Source organism: Canis lupus, chromosome 30 (assembly GCF_003254725.2).
Source record: "Canis lupus dingo isolate Sandy chromosome 30, ASM325472v2, whole genome shotgun sequence".
Lineage (NCBI taxonomy): Eukaryota > Metazoa > Chordata > Mammalia > Carnivora > Canidae > Canis > Canis lupus.
The window spans coordinates 15,542,808-15,565,482 of NC_064272.1; the positions used below are offsets into that span (position 1 = coordinate 15,542,808).

The 22,675-nt window shown below is 37.2% G+C and overlaps 2 protein-coding genes across 3 annotated transcripts in view; one reads left to right on the forward strand and one right to left on the reverse strand.

The window, feature by feature from the left end:
* COPS2 (COP9 signalosome subunit 2) overlaps positions 1–16,646 on the reverse strand; it is a 33,055-nt gene extending 16,409 nt beyond the window's left edge. For both annotated transcript variants that reach the window (XM_025472853.3, XM_025472852.3), the window contains exons 1-3: positions 16,488–16,646; positions 3,490–3,603; positions 2,743–2,820 (exon numbers count right to left, since the gene is read on the reverse strand). In XM_025472853.3, coding sequence (XP_025328638.1) covers positions 2,743–2,820; positions 3,490–3,603; positions 16,488–16,541 — 246 coding nt within the window. In that variant the 5' untranslated portion in view covers positions 16,542–16,646. The remainder of the gene's footprint in view (positions 1–2,742; positions 2,821–3,489; positions 3,604–16,487) is intronic.
* A 113-nt stretch (positions 16,647–16,759) lies between these two features.
* GALK2 (galactokinase 2) overlaps positions 16,760–22,675 on the forward strand; it is a 136,592-nt gene continuing 130,676 nt past the window's right edge. The window contains exon 1 of the mRNA XM_025472847.3: positions 16,760–16,992. Coding sequence (XP_025328632.1) covers positions 16,973–16,992 — 20 coding nt within the window. The 5' untranslated portion in view covers positions 16,760–16,972. The remainder of the gene's footprint in view (positions 16,993–22,675) is intronic.

The following is a 22,675-nucleotide window of genomic DNA, read 5'->3' on the forward strand; positions in this document are numbered from 1 at the left end:
CTATTCTGAATCCAACTAGAAAATGAGGGATGGAAGCTGAAACTACTCTTATAATACCCAACTTATTCACAGATGCTGTTTGAGCAAATAAAAGGCAGAGAAGGAAGACAGGCAAAATAACACAAAATACAAATAATCTTTTCCCTTACTTTCTTCTTGGCTCAAGGTAAAATAGCAAAATCAAGTTTTAAGGGTAGCATGTATTTATTTATTTATTTATTTATTTATTTATTTATTTAGGGTAGCATGTATTTAAATGAGCTCAAAAATTAAATCACTGCTAGTATGTTAAGATAGCAGCTTTCTATAGAGTCTCTTTGTATTATTTCAAATCGTAGAATCCTAAGAGTTGAACATTGGGCTTTTATTTTTATTTAAAGATTTTATTTTTATTTATTTATTCATGAGAGACACAGGGAGAGGCAGAGACACAGGCAGAGGGAGAAGCAGGCTCCTCGCAGGGAGCCTGACGCACGACCTGATCTCAGACCCTGGGACCACGACCCGAGCTGAAGGCAGATGCTCAACCACTGAGCCACCCAGGCGTTGGGCTTTTAATGTCACTAAAATTGTTTAGTCAAAATCTCTGTCCCTTGAGACACCTGATGCTCCTCCCATATCCTTCTAAACTATGAATTTAAATATAGTATGAGTGTTTAGTATTTTCACAAATAATAAATGAAAAGATAGCACGAGAGCTTTGTACAACATAAAGATATTTTTTGAGAATATCAGCAGAACTAGAAAGGTTAAATTCAAGATAGACATTCTCTCGTCTTTAACTATATTTAAATGCAACATACAATATACTTATTAATGTTTAACATATTTTGAATAGTCTTGATATTTTGGGGGCGAAGAATGAACTAAAATATTTTGTGGATAGTTTTTGTAGATGTAATGGAGGGCCCCTCCCACTGAAGGTCAGTGAGGATGCCAGAGTATGTCAAGAATAGGATGCAAGATTAGTGGAAGTTAACTGGACAAGGCAATAGTCAATTCAGGGAATTGAAAATTAATTTCAAATGGATGGGATAGAGAAGTTAATGAGGAGCGGGAGGAGATATATGAGAAATATAGAGATAGGAAAAAAAAAGAAAGTAGTAATAGATTATCAGCTATCGGAATTCCTGGGGGCCTCAGTGGTTAAGCATGTCTGCTTCAGCTCAGGATGTGATCCTAGAGTGCCAGGATCGAGTCCCACATCGGGCTCCCTGCATGGAGCCTGCTTCTCCTTCTGCCTGTGTCTCTCATGAATAAATAAATAAAATCTTAAAAAAAAGAAAAAAAAGATTATCAGCTATTCTTCCATTTGCAAGTATTTATTTCTGCTAAGCTCCACTTAATATTTTTCTCAAAAATACCTCTATCCAAAAAAAAAAAAAAAAAAGAAAAAAAAAGAAAAGAAAAGAAAAGAAAAAAACCCCTGTATCCTTAGGGATCTTAAAGGTTCATATCTGTCCCTAGACCTCTCATCTTTTTATTTTCCCCTCCACCTCTACTCTGCACTCTTAAGACCAGCAATTCTGTAAGAATACAGTGTCATGACAATCCCAGCTTCTCTACAAGTTCATACGACAATATATTTGAGCATCTACTAAATGTCAGCCATTATTACAGGTGGTAGGAATGTAACAGTGAATAAAACGAAGTCCTGCTCTCACGGAGTTTATAGCCTCTGAGGATGAGGCAGCAGAAAGGCACTAAGTAAACAGACCAAGTGGTGATGCATTCAAAAGAAAAAGTAAGATGAATATAAGTGATGATGGGAAGGATGAGATTTTATGTAAGTTGGTCTTACATAAAAGGAAGGCCATAAAAGGAAGAGGAAAGCCATCCTGATATATGATAACACTGAAAGAACTCTCAAAAGAGCCACATGGCTATTTGAGAGGAGAATTTGGGGCACAGGAAACAGCAAATACAAGTGTTTACAAGTAGGAACATGCTTAGGATGACATGAGGACAGCAAGGAACCCAGTAAAGGAGAGAAGACACAATAAGATCAGAAAGGTAGCAAAGGATAAGTTGACATAGGGCCTTATGGGCCATAGTAAAAATCTGGATTTTTATTAAGGAAAGTAGGATCAGAAGATGTAGAGCAAAGGAATGACATAATCTGACCTATATTTTAAAAGTATCACTCTAAAAACAAAAACAGAAGGATCACTCTGCTGCTTGTGGAGAACAGATTGTTAATAAAGCATGGATAAAAGTAAGAAAACCAGTTAAGAAGCTACTGAAATCATCCAGATGAGAGATGAATGTTGGCTTGGACCAGAGTAGTAGAGGTAAAATGGTTACGCAGCAGTCAGATACTAGATATATTTTCAAGATATATAAAGACACCTGGGTTTACCAAAGGATTATTTGAGGGGAGACAGACAAAGAGAGGAGTTAAGAATATTGCTAGTTTTGGCCCTTACCATGAGAGGAACTCCTTGTAATACAAAGTAGAATTTCTAAACTCCAAAATTACACTAAGTTTGTGGAAAAATCATTCTGTTAATAATGCAGCCAGATATGTATCTAGAGGATAAGTTTTCTTAAACAGAAAAGTTTGACTCCTATGCAGAATTTTTACTTCGTGTTACTGTCATCACAAATGAAAAGTAGGCTAAATAGAGAAATATATCAACAATTATTTTAAAGAGGTAGAATGACATTTTGTTGCCACGAGGTTTTACCCACAAAATTTCATTTAATAATGAAATAATTATTGCCCCTCAAAACAAATCTTACCAACTTGAAGTTAATCTTAATCATTTGCTTCAGTGCTTTAAATCCCCATTCTCCTTTTTCACCTTCAAGTTCCAAAACCTAAAACATAGAAGACATGTTTAGTCTTAATTAATGCTAATGTTATTTTCTAATGACACCAATATCTGTTTTGAATTAATTTTACATCATATACATGACAAACATTTCCACCATTTCTCAAGGCCATTTTTAAAAGGCTTTAAGAAAGAAACAGATCTTAAAATGCCTAAGGGTAAGTGAGCTTATTTCGAAGTTTCTTCATCAAAAAATTAAATAAGAACTACTGCTCAATTATTCCGTAGTCCCAGAAGCCCTTTTTTTCCCTCTGAATAATCCGTTGGTAAGAATAAATCCAAAGGTGTATCAGATGTCAAGAAATCACATTATTTAATAGTGAAACTACACCTGTGTGATCTGGCCCCCAATGGAGGAACAAAATTGCAGGGATAATACTATTGATCATCATGCTGGTATCCTTCTGCCAAAACCATACTAGCTTTTCAGGACAACAGACCTGCTATATATATACATAGCTTGACTAGAAAAAACAACAGGACATCCCCTTTGGAACATCTCTTTGTACTGCATAATGCAAACTTATTGACAGGATTATCACTTGATCTCCAAAACACACTTCTGAGATAAAATCACTTGGAACTTACTTGCTCTAAGATATCGTTTAAAAAAATAAACTTTAAAACACAGAATCAATCATAAAAAAAAGTAAACCTTTTGAAAACTGCTTAATGCTGCTTTTGGGTCATCTTCTTTTAGCGCTTTGGAATTATAGTACTGATTTTCCAAATCCACATTTGGCTCAGAGTTACTATCTTCAGAGTATTCCTGTGTGTTAGAAAGAGATACTAAAATGAAAAAAAACCTACACATTGCCCCATAAAAAGTGAATACTGTTAAGATGCAAAAACCATACATTTATACAAAGCAACTTTGCACAAATAGGTGAAATGCCATTGATACTTAATCATTATTCAAAAAACAAATGAAAAGGCCAAAATCAATAGAAGCGTTTCTTTCAGATCAAAACTACAATTTCCATAGAATTGACAGAAAAGTAAAATGCAAAGAAATAATACTGGTTAATGACCCCCCAATTCTGCAGTGGTTAATCTTTTATTGGTCACAGAGCCCAAGAAAAATAATCATATTTTCTAATTATTACATAAATGCTAATATTCATTTTAAGTTCTAATAGAAATTTCTCTACTCCTTAAGTCTAAGTTTCATTTTTCTAACATGGCCTGACTATCTACGATGATAATCTATACATGGCAGAGTAATTTATTGCTAAATATAATTATATGTTAATAACAAATTTTTGCTTTATGTGCATTCCACATTACCCAATAGCTTTTATTATATTAATACACTCTAACTAGCTTTAACAAATCAAACTAAAAGAAAATGAATTTACATAATTTTATGTCACTTTCATCACATAAGTTCAGTTCTTAGTACTGAAACAATAAAGTAGAAAGTTGGAATAAAACAACTATTTTGTGGAGCAGTATAAACAAGAGTTTAAATTAGTTCCAAGATATTCAGTTTAATGATGAGGATTATAAAATTTACATAGATTAGCATAATGAAAATCATTAGGAAGACACAAAATTATTTCCATCAACTACAAGTCATTACAAAAGGCAAGCTTCATAAAAAAAAACCAAACAAAAAACAAAAGGCAAGCTTCATGTGAAATTAAGAAGTAAACACACAAAGACAAGAACACTATTACAGTTATTTTTTTTAGTATTACAGCTATTTCTAATTCCAAATACTTGATAATTTTTTTGAGCTATTCATGAAAAATTTATAATATTTCATAAAGGCCAAAAAATGAATAAAGTATAGTGAGTGTAATGCTAGAGTGCTCAAAAATACATGAATATAAAATGAATTTTTCCTGTGACCGGCAGATAGAGGGGGATGTTTGATGTTACTACAAAATCAGTTTTATCTAACTCAGAGGTTTTGTAATGTGCACCCTCTAGAGGACAATTATTTCCTTGAGTAAGGACATGAAGCATGGATGCAGTCTTCCAGATTTGATTGGGAATTGTTATGTTTAACTTTATGAAAATCCTTTGTATCGCTTCTCTTTAGGATGAGGTCAAATTCTGGGTGATGAATACATTTCATAATCACTCATTCGCTTCTTGACCTTGTAAGTTAGGTCTGACTACAACCAACCAAACTAGCAAACTAGCAAAGCAATTAATAAAGACTTAATAAACTATTCATCAAACAATGCTGTAATAGTGACAGCTTCTGAACTAGGTTTTGAAAGACCCAAGGGAGTTTGCCTGCTAGAGGAAATAGGGAGAGGGGTAGTAAGAGAATAGCAGATACAAAACAGCATCATCAGGGGCAAGTAAAGAACTAAAAGCAGTCACGTTGTTCGAACATAAAAAGTCCTTTTTGATTCTATCTTCAACATACATCTCAAATTCATGTACTTTACTCCCTCCTCTTCACCACCACCCTAGCCTACCAAGCCACTGGCATCTCTCCACAGCTTTCCCATTCTCATTTTTAACTTTCAAGTTCCAACTTTCTCATGGTAAGCAGCCAGCATCATCTTCATAAAATGTAAATAAGTACATTCCTTTTCTAAAAAATGGTTTCATATTGCTCTTAAAATTAATTTCAAAAATCATCAAAATCTTACTGACTACACATCTGATCATATATTTTAATTCAGCTCTCCCTGATTCATTCCATAGCAGCCACCCTGGCCTTACCACTCAAGTGGCCAAAACTCTTTTCCCTCTCTCTTCATCTGGTTAACTACTACTGCATAGTATCACCTCCTCAGGGAAGCTTTGGGAATAAGGAATCACAGCTATAATACCTACTTTATACCTTCAGAAATCAAGTCTTTTCTAGCTAACTGTTCAATAACTTACAGGACCAGGTAACTAGATCAAGAAATGATTTTTCTACAACTCAAACCTTCAGAATACATCCTTAAACCTGGACTTTTTTTTTTTTTTGATTTGTATCTATCCTAAAGTCTAAGAATTTGGACTCTCACCCAAAAGTCCATTTATTTTTGCTTTTTTAGACCATAATGGATTATAGTAAAACAACTTAGTAGGCCAGGATATGAGAAGAGGGAAGTAGATAAAGTAATATTTTTAAAAATTAAAAATTTGTTACCCAGGAATTACTGAACTGATTATGCATCACTGAAGACAGGAATCTTTACATCTTCTACCACGTCTAATACAGTTCTTTATCATTCACTGAATGCTTTTATAGTACAAGAATGGTTACCTACAATTTCTGATTGGCTCCAGATTAATATTTCTAAACTTTAGATGTTATAACTCCCCAAAATCACAATGATTATAAGATTTAATCAAGTCCTCAACATTTTGTGAATATATTCTCTTCATTTTTCATATTACAGCTGACCTCTGGACAGCACAAGTTTGAACTGCATGGGTCCACTTACATGTGGATTTTTTCCCCTGATAAATACAGTACTGTAAATCTATTTTCTCATTATGATTTTAATAACACTTTTTCTTTGCTTACTTTATTGTAAGTATACAGAATATAATACATATAATAGAAAATGTGTTAATTGGCTGTTTTGTTATTAAATAAGTCAACAGTAGGCAATGACTTTAAATTTGAGGGGAATAAAAAGTTATACACGGAACTTCAACTGGGAGTGGTGGCATACCTAACCTCATCGTTCAAAGATCAACTATATACGGATGAAGAAGTGGCATGTATAACATTTTTGCATAATTGCAATTCAATTCTTAAATGCTATTGTCAAAATGTATAAATACGTAAGAATTGATGTTACTGACTGGCATTCTTATAATCAGGCAGTCCCCTGTTACGATCTCCAACAGTGTATTCAGATGGTTTGAACCAGGTTCAAACCTGTCATAAACAGCTCAATCAATTACAAGCTGTGTACTACGGCAACTATTCTTCAGTTATTACACAGATATTTTGAGAAGTCTTTAGAATAATTCTGTTGGTTAGATGTCTACTGATACCTATTTAGACACTCAATGATAATGATCTTTAGCATATACCAGTAATTAAGTGTTGCTCATACAAATGCAAATTAAATCTTTCTCCTCTGGGTGCCTGGGTGGCTCAGTCGGTAAGCATCTGCCTTCAGCGGCCCTCATGATCCCAGAGATGTGGGACTGGACCCAGAGTCTGCTTCTCCCACTCCTACTCTGCCTTTCCCCCTGCTTGTGCACCCTCTCAAATAAATAAAATCTGAAAACAAAACAAAACAAAACAAAACAACCAAACCAAAAAAAAAACAAAAAACCTTCCCATCAACCTACTCATGGTCAGAGACAGATATGCAAATAAAACAGCAATGCTATAACACAATAAAGACACATAGTAGGTATACTGGCAGCTCAAAGAAAGGAGTGAGTTCGAGAAGGAAAAGTTACCTGAAGCAAGTCTAAAAGTATGAATGGGAGTTGCCTGGCGATAAGGAAAGGCACCTGAAACAAAAGAGTTAACATGTGCAAAGGCAAGGAAGCTTGAAATGGTACTGCATATTTGAAAGAAGCATGAATAAATAGATCGGGCTGTGTATAAAGAACTGATTTGAGATAAACTAGTATCAGACTGAGGAACAAGACAATAGAAGTCTAACAAGGAGTTTAGATTAAGTGAAGCCGCTGAACACATTTTACAGGGAAACAATCAGATTGTGTTTTAAGAACAGTACTCTGGTAGTAATGAAGTAGCCCATGGAAGTTTGATTCCAAGTAGTGGGACAGAGAGAAAAGGAAGGACAGAGTAAGTATAGAAGGCAATTGAATAAGTATAGAAGATGTCAGGTGATGTTATAGATGTAAAATAAAAAGGGCCCACCACATGGGCATAGGATAAAGGGAAATAAAGTTATCTCTAATGACTGAGGTACCTGGGTAGCTCAGCTGGTTGAGTGACTGGCTTATGTTTTTGGCTCTGGTCACAAGCCCCAAATTGGCTCCTCACTCAACGTGGAGTCTGCTTGAGATTTTTCTCCTCTTTCCCTCTGTCCCTCCCTGCACTTGTGAGCTTTCTCTTTCTCTTAAATAAATAAATCTTAAAAAAAAAATGTTATCTCTAATAACTTGGTTACACACAGTGTTAGAACAGAGACTATACAAAAATATTAAATATTGTTTTTTTTAATATTAAATATTGTTATCTGAATAACATCAGATGAGAAGGGTATAACTAAAATTTGTAAAAGTTTAAAGAAAATGCTTTTAAAAAGAGAAACTGCTATTTCAATCAATATATTAAGACTGCTTTAAACAAAATTAAGCAATATATGAAAAGCAGTTAAACACTGTTAAAGAGATTAAAAAATTAAAACCCACTGAAGTACTTATTTAATAACTCACGCCTTAACATCTCCCCAAAGCAATCTGTGATCCATGCACACCACCCAAACCTACTCTTCCTTCCCCCAAATGTGCCACACAATTCAAAATCTCTGCTTTGGCATAAACTCTGCTAGGAATTCTAAACTAACAACCCTCTTAACACATGTCCCACTTTTCTCCTATGATGTCCTAACACTCCTGGAAAATGTATTCATCAAGGCTTACCTTGTGGTTCTTTCCTCCAGTTCTACTTAGCAAAAGAAATTTTCTCCTTAGTCATGCTTCTACATGACAGGCATCTGTAACATGGAGCCTTGTTCAGTATTTTGTTTGTTTCCACCTCCCCTCATCTCACTACTGAGTTTCTCAGAAAGCAGGAACTTTCTCTTCCTTATTTTGGCATCCCCAGAGTCTGGTATAACACAAAATGCTGAACAAATGTTTGCTTAATTGAAATGAAAAGTGGATGAATGTTTCAAAATAACACACAAGAATACAACAAACAGCCAGGGGCAATTGTGACTCTATGTTGGAATCCACCTACTGCTAATCAGGATCAGTTTCATTGTTTCTACTCATTCCTGTGTCCCTTGTTAACATAGGTTTTTGAAATGTGCTCTAGGAACACAAGACCCATCATTAACAATGCTTCCCAAGCTCTGACCCTATCTGGACAGCTGTACTAGATGTCTAGGACAGAGGCAAAAGGGCAAGGTCTCATTATCCTCAAGGACTAGATATAATACAAGTCCTAGGTGGTTGTTTGTGGTTCAGCCATTCATAAAGTTGTCCTGAGTTTTTAAAATTTCACTTAAGTTAATGGTCCTAATTCATCTATGGTGTAAATCAGAACGTTCTTTTATTTGTCTTAAACTTTCAGCCTTCAAATTAAATTTTCCAAAGAGGGAAATCATAAATGTCATGAGACTTGGGCTATATTTTTTATTCTTCCACTAATTTGTCCTGTAAATTTAAGTAAGTCACTCAGACATGATGCTTAGTTTCTCTCTTATCAAATGTGGCGGGTGAATCCTAGGAACTTTCTAATTCCCCCTGAAGTCCATATGTTCATTTTGAGATATAATACATAAGCACAAATTCATGGTGCTGGATAGTCACAGTTTACAGATTTCAGTTAGGGAAAAAAGCCCTAAATTTACCTTATCCTTAGCATGTAAGAGCTTTTTCCTGTTACCTATCATTTTAGTTATTCTTGTTTGAACCTATCTAATCTTATTATACAGAGTATACCTACGAGGTAATGCAACAGAACTTTTTGGAAATGCATCAAAACTTATATTCCAGGGGCACCTGGGTGGCTCAGTGGTTGAGCATTTGCCTTTGGCTCAGGTTGTGATCCTGGGGTACTGGGATAGAGTCCCACATCAGGCTCCCCGGAGGGGAGCTTGCTTTCTCTCTTTGCCTGTGTCTCTACCTATGTCTCTCATCAATCAATCAATCTTAAAAAAAAAAACCTTATATCCAAAACCAATGTCTATCTTTGAAGTAGTAATTTCAAGAGGTAGTAAAATTATTCCAATCATTATACTGATATGGATTATTAGGTAATGTTTCTGAAACTCTGAAGAAAAACTTCACTAGATGTTTTTAACCTAAAAGAGTATCATCGGCTTGATGGCCCAACTTATTTATCAAACCTGACTCAAAATAGGTTTTGACATCTACAAAAGACAAACTCTATCACTGAAGTTTAAAAACAAAACAAAACTACACATTGTTTGTAACAGCAAAAGAAAAGAGGCCAAATGCTTATCAAGGGAGAACTGGTTATATAAAGTATAGCACATCCATACAATCAATAGAGCTGTAAAAAGAAATGTGCGCTTTTTGCATACTTACATGGAATAATCCTTAAGGCACATTAAAAAAAAAGTGTAGAACAGTATGTATAATAGGCTATATCCTGGTTTAAAAACAAAGAGGAGATAAAAACATGTATTTGATTATGTATGGGAGGAATGGGAACTGGACAAATGGGGAATAAGAATGGAAAGGAAAAATTTTATATTTTGAACTATGTGCATGTATTACCTATTTTAAAAAGCTACATGCTTCAGGTTCTTTGAAGATAATTTGTTAAGAACTCTAAAAAACTGTGAGCTATGACAAAATCATTGTTTGGGCTCTTATGATCAAAGTAAGATTTTTGTTCATCATTTGTACCCTAGAATCTGCCCCCTTTCACCTCAGCAATAAAATACAGATTCACTGTGAAAAGTTTGCAAGAAATACACAAATTTTAGTTTTCCTGACACTTTTCAGATCTTCCATTTTTTTCTGTATTTTCCCACTCAACCTAATTTTATTCCCATCCAATATTTATAGTGCACTGCACAGCATTGGTGATCACCCCTTCCTCTCCCAGGTGAGAGGGATTACAATGCCCTACCCACAGAGGAGGGCAAGCAATCTATCTCCCTCTCTGCAGTTGTTCACAGAAGGCTACACGGATCTCTGAGTCAATAAAAGTCCTTTCTAGGGCTTTGCTGTTAGCCCTAGCAAGGAACATCCTTTTGCCTTTGGGGTTATAATACTAGAAAGATGTTGCATTACATCTTGTGGTATAATGTGAAGGCAATTATGCCAATACAGCAAGGAAAGCAGGCCAGGATGAGAGAGACAGTAAAAGACCCACCACCATCATCTGAACCATGAATCCAGCCACACTTCTACTTCCTGGTGATGTGTACTAATACATGCTCTTTTGACTTTAAGCTAGTTTGAAAATATTCCTCTTATGCCCAAGAGTCTTGGCCAATACAATTTACTCTTTTTTTTTTTTTTATTTATGATAGTTAGAGAGAGAGAGAGAGAGAGAGAGAGAGACAGGCAGAGGGAGAAGCAGGCTCCATGCACCGGGAGCCCAACATGGGATTCGATCCCGGGTCTCCAGGATCGTGCCCTGGGCCAAAGGCAGGCGCCAAACCGCTGCGCCACCCAGGGATCCCGGCCAATACAATTTACCAAAGTTTTTCATATCACTAAGTATTGTTTAGAGCATGGTCTGAAATGCCAAAATAATATTCCATCACATGGATACCCCATAATTTATTTATTATTAGTATTAATAGTACTAGTATTCTCCTACTATGGATAGTTTGGAGTTGTTTCCAATTATTTATGATTAAACATACTAAGTTTCTTTTAGAAACCTCAGCTGTACAATCAAATTTCTTCTTCATGAAGAGTATATGTAGAATTCCAAATGTGTGTGCAGCATAAAAAACACTGGCCCAGACCATCAACAATATACTTTGAAAATCTATACTTAAAGGTCCCCCACAGTTTGTGAAATTGTAAGTTCCTGGGACAAGAGTCCCAGAGAGTCCCAGAACTTCCAAGCTCCTTATATGCACAATGAATGACAAGTGACAGCCCTTCTACTAAATAAACAAATTCCTAAGGCTATTCTTTTGCACTTGTTCTATATCACCACTTCTTTTTCAAAGAATATATATTCTATCTGTAGTAATTCAAAAGCACCTTTTAAAAATTTAACTATTATTTTTTAATTCGTTACACTATGTCTTAAGGTTCTTTATAACACAAGAAAGTAAAGTTCAAGCCATCATTTGCTGATCTTGTTAAAATGGTGACAAATAAGAGATTCTGTAAGATAAACTACAGCTACAACTCACCTCTCCCCCACCTCAAAAAAGTAGATGAAAGAGAAGCATTTAGAGCACTAAAAATGCAATATATTAAGGCCAAAAACAAACAAACAAAACAAAAACCCACCCAAACCCCAAAAGAAGCATTTAGAGCACTAAAAATGCAATACATTAAGGCCAAAAACAAACAAAACAAAAACCCACCCAAACCCCAATACTAGTAAACACTCATTCACTAGTAACAACTATGAGCTTGACTAGGAGAATATGAAGCTCACAGTTTGGTAATATTTATCTTTTTATTTTATTCTATTTTATTTTTAAAAAATATTATATTTATTTATTCATTCATGAGAGACACAGAAAGAGGGCAGCAGACATAGGCAGAGGGAGAAAAAGGCTTCCTGCAGGGAGCCCTATGGGGGATTCGACCCCAGGATCTTGATCTGAGCCAAAGGCACTCAACCACTGTGCCACCCAGGCATCCCTTGGCAATATATTTAACCCAGTGGAATTATTCTACCTTTTTGACAATTTTTTTTCCTTGAAAAACACTTAAATTCAAATATACAATTCCCTACCTATCACAGGATTAACTAAAGAGTAATTTTTTTAGATTTTATTTATTTATTTATTTATTTATTTATTTATTTATTGAGAGAGAGAGAGAGAGAGAGAGAGAGAAAGAGAAAGAGAAAGAGAATGAGAATGAGAATGAGAATGGCTGGGACACAGGCAGAGGGAGAAGCAGGCTCCATGCAGGGAACCTGACATGGGACTCGATCTCGGATCTCCAGGATCACACCACAGGCTGTAGGCGGCGCTAAACCGCTGCGCCACCGGGGCTGCCCTAAAGAGTAATTTTTGATATGAAATCAGTCTGTCTTAAGTCCTTTCTAAAAAGACTATTAGAAGTACTAAGCAACTTTAAGCTAGTGGCCGGACTGTGGAATTACAATACAGTTAACGTATCAATAGCCTTATTAATTTAATGAATGGCAGTATCGTTATTACTTAGATCATCAGACCAGCAAATAATCAAGACATTTACCAGTACCATCTCCTACTTCTCCATTCACTGCTACATAAATTCCCATGCTTACAAAATGCCTGCTTCTGGGGGCACCTGGGCAGCCGACTCTTCATTTTTGGCTCAAGTTGTGAGTTCAAGCCCCATGTGCGGCTCCATGCTAGGCCTGGAGTCCACTTAAAAAAAAAAAAAAAAAAGCCCGCTCTTGCCTCTAATAAAGAAATAAAATAGGTCTCAGAAATAAGAGCTCAAGCAAATTAAATTTTTTTCATGTTTGTTTCTTTTCTTTTCTTTTTCTTTTTTTAAAAGATTTTTATTTCTTTATTCATGAGAGACACACAGACAGAGAGAGGCAGAGACACAGGCAGAGGGAGAAGCCGGCTCCATGCAGGGAGCCCGACGTGGGACTCGATCCCCGGTCTCCAGGATCACACCCCTGGCTGCAGGCGGCGCTAAACTGCGCCACCGAGGCTGCCCATGTCTGATTCTTTTTTTTTTTTTTTATTTTTTTTATGATAGTCACAGAGAGAGAGAGAGAGAGAGAGAGAGAGAGAGAGAGGCAGAGACACAGGCAGAGGGAGAAGCAGGCTCCATGCACCGGGAGCCTGATGTGGGATTCGATCCCGGGTCTCCAGGATCGCGCCCTGGGCCAAAGGCAGGCGCCAAACCGCTGCGCCACCCAGGGATCCCTGATTCTTTTTTAAAGTAAGCTAGTTCTGTTTTCTTCTAGATCTTGGGCACAAACCATTAATTATTTTCCTATATAAAAACAGTATAGTTTTAGAAACAGGTTTTTACTTTTTCTGGTGGTATACTACCTACCTATTTCCATAAGATTGCAGAAGCACAAAAAGTGATTTAGAGCATTAAAATTTATCAACAGACAACCTATAAAAGACATGCTGAATATATCTGTGGTCAGAAATACCCATGGCTTTAATTAACATTTTAACTAAGAGGAAATGATGGCAAATTTTCCAATAAACAATACTTTTTTTTTTTTTTTTTTTTAAATAAAAAAGAAATTACCTGGGGCCTCTGGGTGGCTGCTTTCAGCTCAGGTCATAATATCAGGGTCCTGGCACAGAGTCCAAGCCCTCTGCCCCAGCATCATATCCCCTCCCCACTCAACCACAGTGGGCTCCCTCTCAGTGGGGAGTCTGCTTCTCCCTCTTCCTCTGCTTGCACCTTCTTGCTAGTACTCTCTCTCTCTCTCAAAGAAAGTCTTAAAAAGAAGGAAAGGAAAAAATATTTCCCTAAAACAGCAAGTCAATTTTTTTTGACTCTTTAAGCCCAAGAAACGATGTCCCAAGCAAATAACCATGTAAAAACTCCCAACTTCTTTTTTTTTTTTTAATTTTTATTTATTTATGATAGTCACACAGAGAGAGAGAGAGAGAGGCAGAGACATAGGCAGAGGGAGAAGCAGGCTCCATGCACTGGGAGCCCGACGTGGGATTCGATCCCAGGTCTCCAGGATCGTGCCCTGGGCCAAAGGCAGGCGCCAAACCGCTGCGCCACCCAGGGATCCCAAACTCCCAACTTCTTTTATCAACATGTAAGCATGAAATGGCAACCTGCCCTGTTAATCATTTTTTTTTTAAATTTCATTTTTAAGTAATCTCTATACCCAATGTGGGGCTTGAACTTACAACCATAAGATCAAGAGTCCCATGCTCTACAGTTTGAGCCAGCCAGGTGCCCCCTCCTTAATCCAATTTTTTTAAAAACATACAGTGGTTTAAGGAAATTAACAAAACAAATAATAAACTGCTAAATACATTTCACCATCAAAGGATTTTAACTCATAGTAAACAGAGCATAAAAGTTTTCACTACTTGGTATCTGATTGGGAATCCAGAGTGGTATCTCCATAGGACAGAGATGGGGAAGAACAAAAACCTATTTAACAGAGTATGGGGGGGGGGGGGGGTAGGTATTTAATTATGTAATAGTGTAAAATCTTACTTTTTTTGGTTAAGAGAAAAAAGTCAAAACAACCATACATTCAACTTTATATTATACACGTAGTGAAGGCTCCAAAAGGCTGAAAAAACCCAGCCAAAGTAAACTATGTTTAATTAAAATCCTTACAGAAATTGAGTACTTTATGCGAAAACAAAATTCTCCTTGCCATTTCTACCTTACATTCGCAATGATGATCTTCAAGTTTATCAGCGCTAATAAGTCACGTACTCAATAAACTATTGCTTAGGAAAGATAAGCAGAAACGTTTAAAAGCAAAAATAAAAAATACAGACATATTTAAAAGAAGCCCTTCCACAGTCATAAAAATACCTGTAATATAAATAAACATGCAATCAATAAAAACCCACAAGTAACACATTCTTCACGCACTGCCTACAACTGGCTTGATCTGCACAAACTAAAACGTAAAGCAGAAACCGTTAACTATTAGCCAAATTAAAATTCGACATTCAACTTTTAAAGAATTACTGAAACCTCGATTATGATTTTCAGGTAAGAGCAAGCCTTTCCCGCTACCTTTCACAAATGTGCCTTCGTTTAAAATAGATTAATTGTAAATGACTACACCAAGAAGTTTTACACGAATTCAGACGAAACTATTAATGTTTAAGAATATTTGGCACTTGAAATATAAGACGAGCCCGATACCCTTAAGGATCCACTTCATAACTTGACGGTAATGCAGCATCACTGTAATATACAGGAAACATACACAAAACGCCCCCAGAATAAAAAACAAAGTTGATGCTAATTCTTGGCCCGGATAATTATCCTTAGCTGGCACACAGTTATTGTTTCTCAAAAGCAATCTGAAATGGTAGTAAATTTTTTTTTTAAATCTTGTAAATCTGTTTAAGTTAAGCCCTTTAAAATCTTTACAAATCACCATTCAGCTACATAATAAATTCGTTCATTTTTATACTGTTGATATTTTTTAACACTGAATACTGGGAAATCTCTTAAAAAAAAAAAAAAATCCACTGGGCCAATTCCTTTATCCCTCCCCCTACGTGTACCAAAACAAACAAGCAAAACCTCCTCCCCAGCTTTTCTCAAAACAAGTAGTCTTACTTTTTTTTTTTTTTTTTTTTTTGGAAACAGCTATCCTTGCTCTGAATGCTCTGCTGCACCTTTACCTTAAACCAAAACGGACCCTGGACAAGACTTATTATTAGGCTGTTTCCAGGAAACCCACAAGCGGCGTTTCGCGGTCGGGCCTAGGAGGAAGAAGGCCGTCCCCCCCAGTTCTCAGACCCTTCTCTCAGGATTTCGCACTCGCTCAGTTCCAGGGTGGAGGAGAGGGGCCCGGAAAGCGGGGCCCGAAAGGGCAGTCAGGGCCTAGACCGCTTCCCGATCCCGCAGGCGGCTGCGCCCTGGGGAGGAGGAGAAGGCACCGAAAACCGGACGCCGGAGGCCAGGGGTGTCCATGTGAAACCAGGAGGCGCTCGGAATCGGAGCGCGACGCTCGGGACCCCTCTCGCAGCCTCCTTTACCCTCCCCTCCCCCATGCTGGAGGAGCAGGGCCCGGGCCCGGTGCGGGAAGGGGGAGGAGGTAAACCCGTCCTGTCACTGCACCGGGAGAGACTGAAGAAGCACATGTTCTACGGGTAGAGGCCGCGGTCGCCCCTGCCCCAGCCCCTAAAGCCAGACACCACCCTTAACCCCAGAGTTCCGTCCCCACCGCCTCACCAGGTCGTAGTCCTCCTCATCATCGCACATGAAATCATCCTCCATGTCAGACATCTTGGCCGGGAGGGGGGGAGAGGGAGGAGAAATTGGAGACAACCTCCTCCCACAATCCTCCACGGCTCGGAGGCGTCACTCCCAGCGGCTCCTCGCCTTCCCGTCGCTCGCGGAGCGCCTGAGTGTTCCCGCCCGGAACAAACGCGCTGCGCGTCGAGAGGATTCGCTACGACGCCAAAAGGGAGTGCACTGCCCCGTCTTCCTGCGAGACGGTTGGTGCCTTGGCAACGAAGCCTAGCAACGGGGGAATCGTCTAGTGCTGAGGATCTCTGCTGAAGGGCCTTGGAAACCTTGCGCTCACACTGAGCAGTTTCCAGCCTCCTGGGCAAGGGAACAGTCTCTTCCCTTGCCTGGGACTCTGGAACCATCTCATTCTGGTGAAAATAAGAGGCACCGTAGAATCAGAAGCCTTTCGCGGAGAAAAGGCTGACATGCCCGTCCTATTTGACAGGTAGTAGTATTTCTGCCTTGATTATCTATGTGCATTTCGCCCACACATTGGGGTGGGTGTTGCTGTGATGTCTGGAGACCTTTTCAGCAGCACGGTTTACACAGAATGTTTGTTATATTTGTAGTCGGCGAAACGGTGCGTAGCTGTCCCAAACCAGCTAAGCATCAATTAATTGAGGCGCCTAAAATCTCATTCAGTTTTTCAACGATTTACAAACTGACCTTAATGCCCTTAACCTAAATTAATGATAACAGGTAACGATTTTTTTTTAATATGCATTGTTGCACAAAATCATTAGAATTCAAAATGAATGAAATACGCGGGGCAACTGCGTTTTAAACGGCATTTCCCATATAAACTTCCCGTTCTGTCCACTTGAATCAACAAATTTTATATAGTTAGAGCACAGATAAAATCTCGGATTATTTTTGCACCTATTTATGTAACAGCATGGGACAATGTATGCAATATGTTCTCGGCAGTGATTACTTTAGTGGTTGCATAATAATGCCTCCATTGAATAATGCCTCCAATGCACCATGATTTACATAAGCATGCCATTATTGTTATACAGTTAGAATATTGCAAAAGCAGTATGATGTCAAACAATTTTGCAGCGAAAATCCTTGCCACTTTATTTTTTTCTTAGGAAAAAGTCCAAGGGGAGGAATTACAGGTTTGATTTTTTAGTAATCAACTGAATTGCCATCTTTTTGGTTATAGTCCTTCAAAGTTATATTTGAAGACTGCCTACCTATAAACAAAGTTTTTCCCTAATAGTCCTTTCCTGCCAACTTTTTATTTTGAGAATTTCCGACATACAGGAAAGTTGAAATAGTCCAGTGAATGTGTGTATACCCACAATCAACTTTGTGTTTGTGTGTGTATTCCCTGAATCAATTGAAAGTAGAATGCAGATATTGTGATGCATCACTCTTAGATGCAGCTATGTGTACTTTCTAAAAACAAGGACATTATCTTATGTTTTCAGATCATTATTGCATCAGGAAATTAATAATACCCTGATATATAATATCAACTTCATATTCAAAATTCCCCTATAAGATGGGGCGCCTGGGTGGCTTAGGACATGACCCCAGGGTCCTGAGGTCAAGCTCGTAATTGGGCTCCCTGCTCAGAGGGGAACCTGCTTCTCCCTCTCCCAGCTCTCCCTGCTTGTGCTTTCTCTCTCTCTCTCTTTGTGTCAAATAAATAAAGTCTTTTAGAAATTCCCCTATAAGGATTTTAGAGCCAGAAGAGACTTTATGATACTATCTTAGGGTCCAAGGCTTTCCAAGCATAGCAGTTCATTAGATTATAAACTTCCCACATCCCACATCAGAGATTCTGATTCAGTAGGTCTCGGGTAAAGCTCAGGAATATATACTTATAAACCTCAAGATCTCCCTATAACTGGGGTGACTACACATCCCGGTTTGCCTGGGACAGCCCTGATTTAGTACTGTTGTCCCAGAATAATAATTATCAGTATCCATTACTCTCAGAAGTTTGGACAATAAATCACATGGTTACTTCACCTGAAATCCGTAATTCTTCAAAAGACAAAATAGTATTCCAAGATGGTTAAGAGGTTTATTTGCTCAGAGTAATTGGAACCACATAGTTTTGCATTTTAGGCAGTATAGCAATTATCTAGTAATCATGTGCATAGTAATCACATGAATAAAACTGCATGTTGATTTTCACCAAATTTATTGATACAATTTTCTTTTTAATATAATTCTTTATTCCTACAAGGGGAAAAGAATTATTCAAGTAAACTAGTGACTAGGTGCCCTAGAAAAACAGCTAAATGTTGGGCATAATATTTTTAATAATTTCCAAATCTAATCAACCCAGTCTGGAAATTTGCTAAAACAGGCTAAAAGGTCTTCACAGTGTTTAGCACACTGCTTGAGTATACAAGTGGTAATAAATGTTTGTTGAATAAATAAACATGTTAATTTTTCTGTGCAAAGAATGCCCTTATAGCTATCTCTATGCTTCAGAATCTTTTCTGTCCTTAAAAATCCATTTAAATGTCACCTTACTCACACAACCTATCCTGAATACTTTGTGCAATTATGATATTCTCTTTTTCTTGACATCAATTTTATTCAATGGTAAATAACAATGCATTTTTTTATTTTAACAGGAAGCATTGATGTGATGTGGTGCCCTTGTAGAAAGTGGATCCTATGTTTTAAAAGTATATATAAAAAACTTTATTGAGGTATAATTTATCAGCTTTATTGACGTACGCTTAAAGTGTACAATTTGATGAATTCTGACATATGTATACACTTGTAAAACCATTACCACAACCAAGGTAATGAGCATATTTATCACTGCAGAAGCTTCCTCATTACCTCTTGGTGATCCTTCTTTTTCAAACCCCTTCACTTTTCCTAGGCAACCACCAATCTACTTTTTGTCATATAGATTATTTTTTGTTTTCTGGAAGTTTATATAAATGAATTCTCTTTTGCCTGACTTCTTTTGGTCAATATAATTACTTTGAGATTCATCCATGTTGCTTCAATTTTAGTTCAACTGATGGTTTCTTTTTATTGCTGAATGTTCTATTGTATGGATATCTCATAAGATATGTATTCACTTGTTGATGGATATTTGAGTTTTTTCAGTATTTGGCTACTACAAATAGAGCAGTTAGGAACGTATCTGTACAAGTTTTTGTGTGGACGTATGTTTAATTTCTCTTGAGTAATGTGGTGGACAGAGGTGGTCTCCTTATTAACTATGCTCTTGGATAATCCTTACCCCCTTGAATGTGGGTGGGATCCCTGACTTGTTTCTTTTTTGTTTGTTCTGTTCAGTTTTAGTGGGGTGTAATTGACAAATAAATGTGACTTGCTTTTAGCCAATAGGAAAGACACAGTAAAGGTGATAAATGTGATTATGTAAACATAATTATATTGCATAAGATTGTAAACTCATTTTACTGGGAGTGAATCTATCTCCCTTGCTGCTTCAGGAAAGCAAGTGGCCATGTTATGAAGGATATGTGGCAATGAGCTGAGGGTCACATCTGGCCATTAGCCAGCAAGAAACTGTGGCCTTCACTCTGACAATCCATAAGGAACTGAATACTGCTAGCAGGTGATCTTAGGAATGAATCCTTCCCCAGTTGAACTTCAGATAAGACTTTGTGAGACCCTAAAATAGAGACTCAGCTAAGCCATACCCTGACTCCTGAACCACAGAAAGTGTGAGGTAGTCAATATGCATTGTTTTATATTGCTATGTTTGTGGTAATTGTTATGTAGTAATAGAATGAATAAATAAATAAATACTTAGCAAAATAAATACTTAGCAAAGGAATGGTTTTAATATTTTAATCCAGAAGTTTTTCTATGGTTTAACTCTTACATTTAAGAGTTTAATTTCAAGTTGAATTTTTGTATATTGTATGAGATAAATATAGAGGTTTATTTTTTTTCTGCGTGTGGATATCAAATTGTTCTAACTTTATCTGTTGAAAAGATCCCTTCTGTGTTGAATTGTCTTGGCACCTTTGTCAAAAATAACGGACATTTAATTCCTAACATAATCTGACCCTTTAAAAGTATGTTTTTGATAGCTTTGCTACTCTGTATTATGATTATTTTATATTCTTTATTAAGCTGAAAGTTCCTGAGGACACAGCTATCTTATTTACTTCTGAATCCCTTGAAACTAAGCATGTGCTTTGCCTATAGAAAATGCTCAATAAAAATGTGATGTGTTTAAACTCTAGCATTCATGATCCCTCACTTCTCTGGGTTGAGACATATGGTTACTCCAAATAGGCTCCTGATTTGACATCGCTTCAGATTGATCATCTTAATTTTTTTTTTTTACTACATTTATTTAGAGAGGCTGACTACCATAGGTTAGAAGGCAAAAGAGGAGGATTCCTTTTGTATTAGTTAAGATCTGGACAGGAAACTCATGGTATACTCAGGGGGAATAAATAAAAATTTAATGACAAGACTGAGGTGCCTGGCTGGCTCAGTGGGTAGAGCATGAGATTCTTAATCTCAGGGTTGAGGGTTCAAACCACACATTAGGTATAGAGCTTACTTAAAAATATATCAACTGGATTTTTTTTTTTCAACTGGATTTAATGAAACTTAAGATGGACTTCCAACAGCAGCTGTGGTTATAGAGAAACACAGCTACTGCCCTAACTGTGTAGCAAAAGTGGAGGGGATGGTGATAAATACCTCAACTTTGGCCATACCTAAATTATATACTTCACTCAGGGAAGGAATTTTCTCTTTCAAAGGCAAATTGATGACTATGTATTGTTGGAGCATATTCCTTGATCTTACCAAACAACTTAAGTGGCTAGTGAAAATGTTATTTCCCCCTACATTTAATACCCACTCCTTCCTGAGAGGAGTTCTGATAAATACAGTTGGCATGATCTCATTACATTCCCACCGTATAGACTAATGACCTTTCCTAGTTAGTGTTCCTTTTAAGCTGCCTCAATCTTTTCTGATTAAATAAAATGATGTATGTAAACACATAGTGCTTACAAAGTGCTTAATAAGTGTATCATCTTTAACTCAACCAACTTCTCATATTGATCCTTCAGAATGCTCTATACTGCAGTTACATCTTTTATCTCTAAAACTGCCATAGGAGGAATGTGCCAAAAAAAAAAAAAAAAAAAAAAGAGATGATTGGGCATGCTGGGAGTTTTAATTTCTTTTTTTTTTCTTTTGAAAGATTTATTTATTTATTTATTCATGAGAGACAGAGAGAGGTAGGTAGAGGCAGAGACACAGGCAGAGGGAGAAGCAGGCTCCATGCAGGGAGCCCGATATGGGACTCGGTTCTGGGACCCCAGGATCATGCCCTGGGCCAAAGGCAGGCAGTCAATCACTGAGTCACCCAGGCGTCCCCGGAGTTTTCATTTCTTACACTGACATTGATTTTGTAAAAATGCAATGTTGCACACTTTTAGCAATATTATTGTTGTTTGCCATTTTGGTATCTCTAATGTCCATTTGTTCTTATTCCCACCCTAAATGGTGACCATACATCCCTAGGTCTATGAAATGAACTACCTACTTTTCAGAACGATATACGGGTGTGGAGGCAAAGCAGGGAGCAGACAAAATTATACTGTCATTACAAATTTGTCTTTGTTCGTTTCCTTTACTGAAATCTAGAAGTTCTTTATGTTCTGCATTAACCCTCCCATGATTCCTCTGTGAACTAAAGCAGCACTGACGGTGCTCAGTTGACAACTCAAGTTTCACTAGCAATCAACAGTGTGACCTTTGGAAGTCACTTCACCTTTCATTTGTTCATTCAGTTCTTCTTACCTGTTAAGAACCTATCTGCCAGGTGCTGCCTGAATACACAGTTCCTACCCTCCACTTGCTTACTTTGCAGCAGTAGTGATGGTGGAGGTGGTGAGGCCACCATAGGAAAGAAAAGAAATATGCAGAACTTATGAGAACGGTGAAGGAAAGGATAGGATGGAAATGCTGTGCCTTTTGAGTAGGGTATCTAGGATTTCTCTAGGTAGCTGTAAAATGAAAGGGTTGAACTGGATGCAAAGAGTTCTTGGCTGTTTGAAAAACATGTATTTTCTTCTTTTCACTATTCATTGTGTTCTAGGAAGGCCCACCAATGCCTCCATTCTGGAAGTAAGCAAATACATTTA